At 40.9% G+C, this 12720-nt stretch overlaps 1 protein-coding gene across 4 annotated transcripts in view; it reads right to left on the bottom strand.

Moving 5' to 3' along the window:
* Positions 1-12720, bottom strand: part of pcsk5b (proprotein convertase subtilisin/kexin type 5b) — a 79852-nt gene that overhangs the window by 51137 nt on the left and 15995 nt on the right. For 3 of the 4 annotated variants that reach the window (XM_067611141.1, XM_067611168.1, XM_067611158.1), the window contains exons 5-9: positions 12302-12378; positions 8165-8253; positions 7284-7456; positions 3416-3628; positions 2090-2190 (exon numbers count right to left, since the gene is read on the bottom strand). In XM_067611141.1, the coding sequence (XP_067467242.1) occupies positions 2090-2190; positions 3416-3628; positions 7284-7456; positions 8165-8253; positions 12302-12378 (653 nt within the window). Of the gene's footprint in view, positions 1-2089; positions 2191-3415; positions 3629-7283; positions 7457-8164; positions 8254-9705; positions 9790-12301; positions 12379-12720 lie in introns of those variants that run through there. The other variant, XM_067611149.1, reaches the window with a different exon arrangement.

The following is a 12720-nucleotide window of genomic DNA, read 5'->3' as shown; positions in this document are numbered from 1 at the left end:
ACTTTGTACTTTTCTCATTTTACTTTGAATTTGGCAATTCAGTCCCTTCTAACAGAAATGTTTGGCATGAAAGCCCCTAGCCCTAAAGCATTTGTGGGTAGTCCTTCTTGTTGCAGACAGCTTGAAATTGAGTCAATCAACATTGCTGCAACTCAAACTCAAACTGAATCCAAAGTATATGATTTGTGTGATTTCAGACCAGGGTAACTATAAGTCACTTTTGACCCCAATAATGATGGAGTAATCATTAGAGAATCACGATTTTGAAATAAGAAATTTATTTTAAGACAACCATCTGCTATGCATCACCTCTGTTGTGTGTACATTGGAAGTATAAATAAACAAGAAGTAAATTTTAAATTGCAGTTATCAGTCTTATTCTATATTTATTCACTATATTATGAAGAGCCTTCAGTTTTATGGGCAGCTGAGTTAAATATCCTTTTTTCAGCACATACAGCAGCATGACCACATGCCATCATTTGATATTTAAACTGCCATAAAATGGCAGAAGGCTGAACTGCCAGAAAGCAGAAAAGTTCAGATTTCAAATGTCTGCAGTAAAGGAAGGACAGACTGCTGCCTCAGGATCCCGAGACTACATTACTGTCATATTTGTGCCAGTGTATTGATTGACTGTATCGCAGTATATCGTCATATCAAATTAATTATCTCAACCCTATGTAAGACGGGCTACAGTATGTACACATTGCAGCTTCCCAATAGAGTGTTCAGTGGTATCTGCTGAGGTCTGGAAGAAAAACCAAACCTCTGCTGAGAAACAATCGATCTGGATGGTCAGATGTAATCCAAGAATCTAAAAGACTTGATTTAGATGCCGCTGAAACACAAGCGTCACATAGGAAGTTCTACATCGTTATGGGGCTGAAAGGCTTCCGCTCCAAAATCAACTTTGTTTCTGATCACGTGGACGAACAAAAAAGGGTGGTCAGATGAAACAAACGTGTTTTATTTTGCTACAATGACAAGAAGTATGTTTGGAGGAAGAAAGGTGAGGTCATCAAACTGAGCACCTGCTGTTAAACATGGTGGTGGTGGTATCAAGATCTAGGAATGTTTTGCTGCAAAAGGAACCGCCGCTTTGAAGAAAGTGGATGGATTTAATGAGGAAGATTACCTCAGAATTTTTCAGAACAACATCAAACCATCTGCTAGAAAGTTAAAATCTTGGATGTAGCTGGGTGTTCAAACAGGACAATGACCCTAAACAAACATCAAAAGTGGTTTTTGGGTGGCCAAATCAAGCTAAAATTAAGTTTTTGGAATAGCCTTCCCAAACTCCTGACCTCAACCATGTTGAAAATATGTGGACTGCCCTGAAAAGACAAGTTCATGCAAGATCCAAACACAATTCTGCCTGAAGGTTGTTGATGGCTACCAAAACCCTGCTGATTTAGACAAAAAGAGCAAAGGGACATGCAACCAAATACCAGCCCATAACATTTTGATGTATTTTCAAGAAACGCACCATGAATTTGTTAAAGAAACTAAATTTGTGAATGTTTTAGTGACAAAGGAAGTGTGTTTTCCAATCATTCTGTTCCAGAAACCATTATAATCCCAATGTGGCCATAATATATACAGTATATCCCTTACAAGTACAGTATATGTAAACTTTTCACTGCAGTAAGTGCTGAAACCCTGAACTGACCGGAAACAGGTGCGTAATGTAGTACACTAAGATAATATACTTGAGCCCCTGACAGCCACTTTCCCCAGCCAAAGGTACGTTTACACATCTTGTACTTCTTGTTTATGAGCATCTATGTCCTGTGGGAGTGTCTATGTATAGTCCAGTTGTCCTGAATATGAGTTGCATCCTCTGAAACCCGGGACGTCCTTGCTACGTTTCTGCACAAATGTCCCAGGGATTAACTGATTAAAAACAAAGATAGCTTTTTCAAGTATTCAAATGCATCTCCGCCGCTGACTTGACAATGATGTACTTCTAAGAAAATGCTACACGTGTTCCCCTTATAGATCAATGAGGCCAGAGAACAAGGGGGCATTAGAAGGTAAGCAAGGGGCAAAAGGATGAAGTGAAGGGATGAAGTTAAGTGGATCTTACTTTGCCTCCAGAGCCAGAGCAATAATGGCAGCAGCCATGGGAGCCGAGGCTGATGTCCCCGTGTGACTGTCTGTACACCGATGTCTTAGGTCTGTTGTGATCTGCGGATAGAGGAGAGAAGGGTAATACAAGATAGTAAATAGAAAGTAGAGGAAAGGGAGATGAGGGGATGAAAAGTTTAAAAAAAAGGCATGAAAAGGGAAGAGGTGAGGGGAGAGGAAGAGAGTAGTGACAGTGACAGTGATGGCAGGCAGAGAGGGAGAAAGAAAAACAGACAGACACGGAGACAGAGATTGAAGTCATGAGGATCAGGAGGATTTAATACACCTGAAAGTCACATTCCAGCTTTGATACACTGCCTCACTACAGATAAAACACATACAGACACTCACACTCAAGTACACAAATCACCAGTTTCCCAAAGAACTCAAGGAAACGATTCAGTGCCCAAGGAGAAACAAAGGACAAAGAGTAAGAAGTAGTAAAACGTGTTGTTAAAGCGCTGTGTGTTCGCTTTAATTGTACGGACTTTAGTCAGACAGCTTGACAGTCAGTCAGCCAAGAAAAGTTTGGCCAACTTCCAGTCTGAGCCCTCATCAAAGGACTGTTGCTGGACCAAAAAGTTTGAGGGATTATCTGAAACACACACACTGAATGTGAAATGCTTTGGTAAAGAGTGAAAGTGGTCCAGTAGCATAAGAGTAGACAGGACATTATGTGCTCAAGAAGATTTGACTGACATTCAGATATATGAGGTTCTACTCTAAGAGTACAAAGCCAGAGGGAAACTGTAAAGAATGTGTGTATGTGTGTGTATGTGTGTGTTTCTGCACACGTGTGTGTGTCCATCTGTAGCATCAGTGCGAGGAATGTAGCAAGACGCCGCCAGACAAGTTAGCTCACAGTGGCCAACTGTCACCGTCCATCCCAGTGGATCATGGGAGGGATTTGGTCGATTTGGGTCAAACCAGGTCGCTCCACTGGACCCACAAACACACGCAAGGCCAAGTTAACGCCAAGTTGTACCATTCTGTGCCCTTAAATGATCTAATGTGCAAATTTTTCAATTTTTTTGAGCTCACGTTTCAAGGGGAAAAACTTAAACCTTGTCCAAATTTTAATTAAGCACAAAACACCACAGATAAAGCTTGGACATTAGTGAGGAAGACGAAAATTAGGCCATGAGTGCCCCTGTCAAGAATTACTGTGTGTGTACACGTTCAGTAGCGGTTGTCATAAATCGACCACACACACACACACACACACACACACACACACACACTCACACACTCACACACACACACACACACTCACTCCCATTCTTACAATCTTTCGGTCGTAGTTCTCCCCGCTGCTGTAGGTGGTGGTCAGTGTGGACGAGCATTCCTCCAAGTACCAAGGCTTGCGTCCACTCTCGGCCGTGCTGGAGATGGAGATGGTGTAGATGGAGTTGGTGTAGCCGTCACAGGAGCAGTGATCTCTGCTGCGACCGCCGTTGCCTGAAGCCCACACGAAGATGGAGCCGCGTCCTTTCCTCCCCTGACAGGAAAAGATGCAGAGAGGATCCAGTAAGAGGGTGCAGATTTGTTTTAGCGCTCAGAGCTCACTTACTGCTCATCGGACTTTGTTTTGGCACACTTTTAACTGTTTGTCAGAAGGGGGGAGTGACAGGTTATGTGTTCAGGGTTCAGACATCACTATATATAAAACATGAAAAGATCAATACTGGCAACAGCGAAAGTGCCGGAAAAGATCAGTAAGCAGAAAGGCAGTTTAAGTCCTCGGCAGTCCTATGAGTGTCTGGCAACAGATCTGATGAGATCTGATCTAAGCTCAGTAACCATAATGTTTCCCTTTGAAAAGTTGGCATTGCCGGATGCCATGTTGTGTTAGTGAGTTTTTTTCCATGTCGGACTGAGGTGAATTCCTGTCTCTCCTCACATCAGTGACATTGCAGCAGAGGAGACTAATTCATTTACTGACTGGCATCAGGCTTAATCTGTTACTGGAACTAACTGAATACTGTCACATTTATTAGTAATAAGTCAGCTACAGGACATTAGTTAGAAAGATGCATGTTTTTCTGAATAGTTCATTTCATTGCATAACATCTGGAACTTGACTTTGGCTTTATTTTTTTTCAATGGGAGGAAGGAGGAAGATTGCTCGTATATGCTACTGACAAATGAGTTGAAAAGGATAAAATCATTTCTCTGTATGTTTTTTTAGTCCTGTTTATCTTGGAACATCCTGCCTACAGGAAGTCAGGTTGATGGAGCCGTATCAACTTTTAAATCTCTCTTGAAACGTACTGTTACCATAAAGTCATTTTCTCATCTTTGACCCCTATTTATTTTTATTTATGTTGTGCTGTTGTTGCAGTCTATCTGCCTAGTCTGTTTTATTTCTTTCATTTTTTCCAATTTGTTATATTCTTATGGTTGATACCTTGTGTTTACTCTTTTTATTTTGTCTGATTATTTTTGTTTATCGCTCCTGCACATCCAGTTTTCTCAATTTTTCTCAAAGTTTAAGTTAGACTTGATCATGTACAATTTTGAAAGGAAGCAAAGCAGTAGAGCTACAAATATTGTATGAGAAGTTTGCATAAAGAGTTTGTCTTACAGATCATATAAATAAACTAAGCATTTTAACAGAAAGTAAGACTGCGTTTTAACAACGATTTTATGTGCATGTTTTGCATTTTATCAAGTTTTGGCTGAACACTGCACACATATGGACATTTGTTATAACTGAGGCCCATTACATGTGCAGCCAGGCAGATGTTTAATATTCAAATCTAGGTTTCCAGAGGAGGTTACACAGCACATAAAAAAATGTATCCCTGATGTATTCAGAGGATCTTGCTAATTGAGAGGCCAGAGCCAGCTCAGAGCGAGTGCACTTAATCGACCCAAAGTGTGAATAAAGACACCGATTCATTTACTAGAACAGTATTCAGTTTCAGTTATTTTTCAATTTAAACCATCTCCGGCCAAATGCCTTTCACTATTTCAATTAGACATTGTACTTCCTGAATTGGCTGAGTTGAAAATGATCTAAACGCAGGCCCAAAGGGAGTCACAGCGCTGGTGATGACCGCCCGAGTTATGAAGGCAAAGTTCAGCCAGGAGTCAGCGAAAAAGACATTTGACGAACTGACTGACACAGCAATTCACACTGTTTGTCAAGATACACACTCAAAAAACACTCATCCACACGCTTTGAAACACACACACACACACAATGATATGAGGATAAAAGGTGGAATGGAGTTCTTCAAAAGGGGGCTTCTGTCAGGCAGCGATAAGCAAGTGGAGCCCTCTGAGTGAGAGGGGGATCAGACAAGAGCAAATGCTGACAGATGAGAGTGATGGAGAGCGCTTTGAAGAGCAGTTAGCAAAAGAAAGGAGGGGACAAAGAATGAGAGGGAGAGGTAAGAGTCAGTAGAGAGGATGAGGAGGGGGATAGAGCATGAACGAGAGAGGTGAAACTGATGGACGGCCGTCATCAGCAAGAGATCGGAAAAAAAGGATGAATGTTTTGTTGTTCAAACAAATACTCAAATCAAAAGGACAGAACTCTCCATGCACAGCCAGTATTGTCAGACAGGTGCTGGTCGGTCAAAATTAACCATCGCACACTGTAATGACTTTACTGTGACTTTATTAAGAGCGAACAACGCGTTTCGCCTGTAGCTTCTTCAGGTTCACTCAGTACAACTGCTGAGTACTCACAGGTGTGATAAATACATCTGAGTCACATGACTGATTATCACAGTCTCAAATCAATTTGTCAGATGTCAGAAAATGAATTAAAAGTGATTTATCCAGGAAAATCTCCAAATATTTACATATTTCAGCTTCTCAAATGTGAGCATTTGCTGCTTTTTCTGTTTTAGATCAGTGTAAATTTGGCTTTCAGGCTCTTGTTTTATCAAAACAAGCAATTTTCAGCAGTCTTCTTGCGTTCTGGGAAAAAGTGATGGGCATGCATGACTATTTTCAAACAGTTCATTGACTAACCGATTCATCAATTAATAAAAGACAAAATCGAACAATTGATGATTAGTTATAGTCCTAAAATGCCCTAAAAACATGAAAAAAAAACATGAAAACACATAAACAGAGTTGGCCTCATTTTCAACAGTCATTAGAGAGAAAAAATGTTAAAAAAAAAAAAAACATGCAGTAGAGGCACACAATTCCTCACTTCCTTTCATATAACAAAAAAAGCCAGAAAAGAGAAAAGTCTAAGAAAAAAAGCACGTCAAAGAGAAGATATACATACACACAGCAGCAGTGGCCAGACTGCAACCCTCAGCTGTCAGTGCTATCTCTAACACCCCAGCTTTCTGTGATAAACTGTCTCTCCAGAGTGTCACATAGGTACATGCCGCACTCACAAGCATGCCATCTCCACTCAGCTTCACACACACACACACACACACACACACACACACACACACACACACACACAACTCGTACCAGTTGGACAGATATCTCCATCACCTCTGTCATCTTAAAAGGCCAGCCTGTCAGGAGCGACTGGGACTCTCTTCTACTCACACTGCCAACCTGTTCCTCCCTTTCTTTTCTCTGTCTCTGTCTCTTTCTGTTTCTCTTTCTCGTAACATGCCACAGGCCCTCAGCCTCTCCGTCCACCTGGATCTCTGTCTCACCTCCTCAAAGGTGCACATCTACTTACCGAATGGCAGCAGGCCAGTTGTAGCAAACTTTGTGAATGTGTGAGATGTGACCAATAAATGACTTCACCCCTGTTAACCTCTGTTAAAGCTTTTTCACTCTACTCAACCAAACAACACAGCGCCAGCTTGTCATTATGCAAAATAAGCTATGAATATGTAAATTAATATATGCTAATATAGCAGAGCTTTTCTCTAATGTCCGGAGGAGCTTCACAGGTAGAGATAGTCAGAAAGGAGTTTGGGATATGAGTATATGAGCTTCACACACACACACACAGATGCATGTGTTTCACAGGTAGAGATAGCCAGAAAGGACTTTGGGATACGAGTACGTGAGCATGAAACAAACACATCTGCTCGGAGTGTGTGTGTTCATATCTTTTCTCACCGTATGAATACCAATGTCAAAGTCTTGGCTGAGCAATGAAGCACACGTTTATTTTCACACGTTTCTGGATGTAAATGTGTTTGCGTGCATGTGCCCACCGTGCGGATGCCATTCTCGAAGGCCTGCCTGGCCAGAGACGCTGGTCCATCCACAGTCTTTCCGTCGTCATCAGGTCCCCAGCTGGCGCTGTAGATGTCGATGTGCTGTGGCTGGAGGCTCAGAGATTTGGCCTCCACCATGTCTGTTACATCTCCGTCCAGCATGCGCACGCCTGATACACAAAGAACATAGAAATAACATATGCACAAAGCAAAGTTTGATCTGTCTCCAATGTGTTTCCACAGAACTGGAAGAAAAAGTTTCACAGGCAGCCAATCTCCATAATGTCCTGCGATAATTACCATAATTAATTAAACACAGTCAGTATAATCAAGTAATTAATTAGGCTAATCAATAAATTAATTCATATTTCCATGTTGGTATGCTTGTCCCACTAACACATGATTTATCAATACAGTCACTGTATCTATAAGCATGACAAGTTATACTCATTTAAAATTCTTTGTTCCTCTTCAATGTAAAGCATCCATCACATATTGCTTTCATCAGAATGTAAGTACACAGAGGCAGTCGTACATCACCGTGACGATATAAGGGCACGATCAATCACTGAACACCAATTTTTAGTTAAATCAGGTTTGCGGAATAACTGGAATAATTGATGAAATGTACTAAATATACAGTGTGCTGAATATCTGTGATGAATTTACTGTGTGAACTAGACAGATTTCAATATAGCATTGAAGCCGGGAGCAGAAAAATAAATGTTCAGTAACGGTTGCCGTCAGCATCCTTTCACATGTCATACATTAGTAGGTTAATTACACTAAACATAAGCCACGACATACATCTGCTGAATAAACAGAGATGTGTCAAAAGCTGTTCAGGAACCAGACAGATATGACTAATCATCACTCACCTCCTATTCTGGCATTATAGGCAATTCCCACAATGCAGTGGGAGTTGTTTGCGGCTGCAGCAACTTCACCCGCACACCGTGTCCCGTGTCTGAGGAGAGAGCAGGAATGAACAGCTTATTACACAAATCTAAACACACACACACACACACACAGATGATATCAAGGTTAACACGGGCAAATGTATACATGAGCAGGAGAGCACACACAAACTACCAGATAAACATGCAGCTTTTGAGGTAGAAAACAAGGACATTTACACGTAAACACACATTTTGACTTATAAATGTGTACATTCCTCTTGAAGCAACGCTAAACAAAATGGTTTAAGGGTAATAAGTGTTACAAATGCAGCAGACACTGCAAATATTTCAACAATTTCTGTTTTTTTTTCCCCTCGTAGGCCTAACAGACTACAGAATAAGATGTAAATCTGTCCAGACAAATATGTTTGAAGAACCTCAGTGAGGATGTAAAAACACAAATGTAACAGTTTGATTGATCTTTTTTGGACGTTTTCTGGACGTGCTCTGAGCGGAGCGTACAAGCGCTGTTCTCCCCAAGCACAGACACAGACATAAACACAATGATAGCTGAAATAATGTCCAAGATTAGCAATACATTACACTACTCATATGACTAACAGCTTCTCACACACACACACACACACACACACACACACACACACACACACACACACACACACACACCAGGGTAACATTCCACCAGTAACTGCAGTGGTGACAATCGGCTCGGGTCAGCGACCAGCGTAAACAAACATAAGTGTGTTTGCGTCCACCGCCTCCTCAAAAACATCACTTTCTAGATCGGCACAAACACACTCACACACACGCACACCTCCTGCAGAGAACATCTGCATCACAACACCCCCCGGAAACAGCTCTGACCGCTGCCATGGAAACCCAGCATCTAGCTATCGAAACCCCCGGGGAAGACACTGTGAAGTTTCAAAGTCCAAGGAAGCACTCAGACAGAGGAAAATCCTTTTCACCGTAACCTGATTATTTCAGGTTAACATTTAGATAATATCATGGTCAAAGGCTTAAAAAAAATATCGAGGCATTCCAGTAATGTACTCCAACATCCCTGAGTGGCAGCTTCAGAACTACATGAAAAAAACTCATGAGCAGAAATCCCTGATATAACTTCTTTACCCTCAATCTCTCCCAGAATTTCATGCTATACAGTTGCATCTGGATTTCCACAAACTATAGAAAGTTGAAGTCAGAACAGTGTAAAGGAATTGCTGTAATTTTAGGAAATACGTTTATCCGCTTTCTTGCAGAAAGTTAGAATGAAGCACCTTTATTTCTGTGTGGTAAATATGAAGCTAGACTTAGCCTAGCAGCCAGATAGCTTAGCTTAGCATAAAGACTGGAAACAGGGGGAAACTGCTTAGCCTGGCTCTGCCCAAAGGTAACAAACATTTTTGGCCTAGAGCAGTGATTGCGCTCGGGCAAATAGTCCGGACCAAACCAGATATGTGTGAGCTTTAAAGGTGCAGGTGAGTGGATTTTGTTACCTTTGGACGGACTCTGGCTAGCTGTTTCCAGTCTAAGCTAACAAGCCACTTTCAGTAGCCTAGCTTTATATTTACCGTACAGACATGAGAGAGATGTCAATCTTCTCATCTCACTCGACAATATTTCCCAAAACACTGAACTATTCCTTTACATCAACAACACTTCTGTTCACGACATCTAACTTTAAAAGGATTTTAACCTTCTTCACTTCACAAATCTCACAGTTCAGCTGCTATTAACAGTTTTACAAAACCTATTTCTATAATACATAGTACAGCATACACTGAAAATACATTTATAATGAGAAATTTCTTTTTGAATCATATCCATTTCAGACATTGATATTTATATTATGTGTAGTAGAGTATAGATGTGAAAACATTCGTTTTATTCTCCGTCCAGCTGAAATGACCCCCAGGTTTACAGAAAAGTTAACACAAGTGAAACAGTGGGTTGAAGTATAACATATTAAATGTCTGCAAATCAGTGATGGGCCCCTTTATCACAGTTAATGAGCCAAACCTCTGGCTCCCTCTTTCAAAACGCTTCAACAGTCCTCACTCAGGTCACTTCACTCCACTAATCCATAAAATCGTCTGTCTGGCTGTCTTTCCAGTCTTTGTGTTTGCCTGTATTTTCCATTTTCTACACATCTGTGTCACAGTCACTCTGGGATCTCTCTGTGTTTCAACCAGAACCATATAACATTTTGTGCAATGGATAATAGTGAAAACACTCGCACACAGTACTTATTCAAATTTACCTTTTAACTTTCTAAAGGTTTCAAAAGGATACAGCCTCTAAAACTCACATTTAACTCTTTGTGGTACATATCTGAGGGCGTAAAAGCACAGGTGTGTGTGTTTTGTCCCTGCGTCAACAAGCAAAGTAAACATCTTATATTTGCTGGCTCTTTGTGAATCAGGATAACTATCATTTCTTTCTTTTTTTAAATTCCAATTTCAGTTAAGTTTTACGCAGTTTTCAATGTGTATGTCTGGTTTTTTGGGGAAAAAAAGAAAGATATTTAATGATTAATTAATTGATTAAACTAAATGGCGGGCCAGTGGCGTATATTCATTGCTGCCAAGATACATTCCGAGACCAATATTAAAAATAACGATTACATTCTTTCGAAGTCAATGACGGATAAGAGAAGCTTTGTCTAGTTTTCCCTAGTTTCTTAAGGGAAAACACACACACAGACACACACACACACACACACAAACACATATATAAGTAAATACAAGAGAAGACATTTGATTGAACACCCACAGACTCATCATATCCATGAAGACCGAGTTATTAACACACTGATCACAAAACCCTGCCATCTAAAGCTTTGCCATGAACCAAACGCACATGTCAAGCTTTGATTTTTAGTGGACTAGTTTCAACTATCAGGTAGAGAAAGAAAGAAGCTCAGAAACACAAACACATAAAGTTCTGTAACTACTTTTTATCTGTTTAACAAAAGGATATCTGACGCAGAAAAGACTGGATTTTCCGCAATTATATTTGTCGTGTTTAAAATCTGTGGTACGTAGGATGGATGCTCTGTAATGGGCGATATTTAAAAGTTTGCAGGCACAAGGAACATCACTGAAAATACAGCACAGTAGGTGCTGGTGCATCCAAACGCGTTATTTCAGAGAGCTGTATGCAGTAATCACGTACTTGCTTTTTTCCCTCCTGCCTACATTCAAAGCGCAGCTGTTGGCGCCGCTTGTTACACATAGACAGCAACAGATAAAAATCCACCAGCATTAAGTCATTCTTGTTGCTATACAACACAAAGTTTGACAACAACCCGCAGTTTGCCAGATGTAGCTAAAGTTAGCGTTCTTTTCTCAGAAATTCAACAAACTGTGTGCTTGCTTCCAGGCGTGATGATGACCAGTTTTTACTTGCCACCTCACACAGACCTCTCACATCTATTCAGCTGTCATGAGGGACGTGAGCGTCATGTTCTGATTTAACTGATCCTAAAGAATAGTATGAAAGGTAAAAGAGGAAAAAAACAAATGTCTGTCAACACGCACACACACACACAACATCGCAGTCGACTATGAATTCAGCTTTAAAAGGAACCCAGCTCATTAAGCTGCATCTGTAGGCCTCATGTCTCTTTAAGACAATGCATTACCAGCAGGGACTGAGCCGCTGCCAAGGCACTTGGGCTGCTGCAGCCAAACACACATACACACACCAAAAAAAAAAAAAATCACTCACTAGGCCAAACTGGCACAAGACAAGTGCCTGGACAAGCTTTTTTCCCCCTGACACACATACACACACCAATTCCTCCAAACAGAAAAAAAAAACGCAACCTCCCCACAAATGTCACAATCAAACACACTAATGTTACTCATCACACCCACAACAAAGTCAGGAGCCAGCAAATACAAACACACTGAGGTTTCTGGCAAAAATCAATCCCAAAAAAAACACAAAACACACAAAAGCATTTTGATTACTATAACACCAAAACACTAAAGCCACTTGCTAATCTTTACCTGAGCCCTGTTGTGACCTTTAAAGTTACATTTCTTTCCCTCGTTAGATCCGGGATGCAACATTTTTCTAATTTCTTACTTGTTCTCATTGGTTGCGTCATATCGCGGCATGGGATCCATGTCGTTGCCATTGACATCAAAGCTGGCTTGAGAGTCCTGGAAGAGACACAGTTGTAATAACCATCAGGGGGCAGAGAAAACATCCAACAGGTTAATTCATAAAAAAATGTGTCTGACACCAACACAACTGTGTGTGTGTGTGTGTGTGTGTTATAGACCTGTGTAACGCCAAAAAGCTTCTCTAACCCAATCAAACAGTTCACATTAGCATCACTCACAACAGTTTTGTAAATCGAATGCAATCAGAGCTAACTCAATCTGCAGTGCCGCTCGCCCTTCGGCATAAACAAATCCGGGCATTAAGAGTAGCTAATAACAGCAGCGCAGGCTCTGTCAAACAGGGTGTGAATCATTTTATCTGCACGGCTGATTGATGGC

Source organism: Thunnus thynnus, chromosome 2, assembly GCF_963924715.1.
Source record: "Thunnus thynnus chromosome 2, fThuThy2.1, whole genome shotgun sequence".
In the NCBI taxonomy this organism is placed as follows: Eukaryota; Metazoa; Chordata; class Actinopteri; order Scombriformes; family Scombridae; genus Thunnus; species Thunnus thynnus.
The sequence above is the reverse complement of the archived record's forward strand: the minus strand, read 5'-3'. Positions and strand labels throughout refer to the sequence as shown.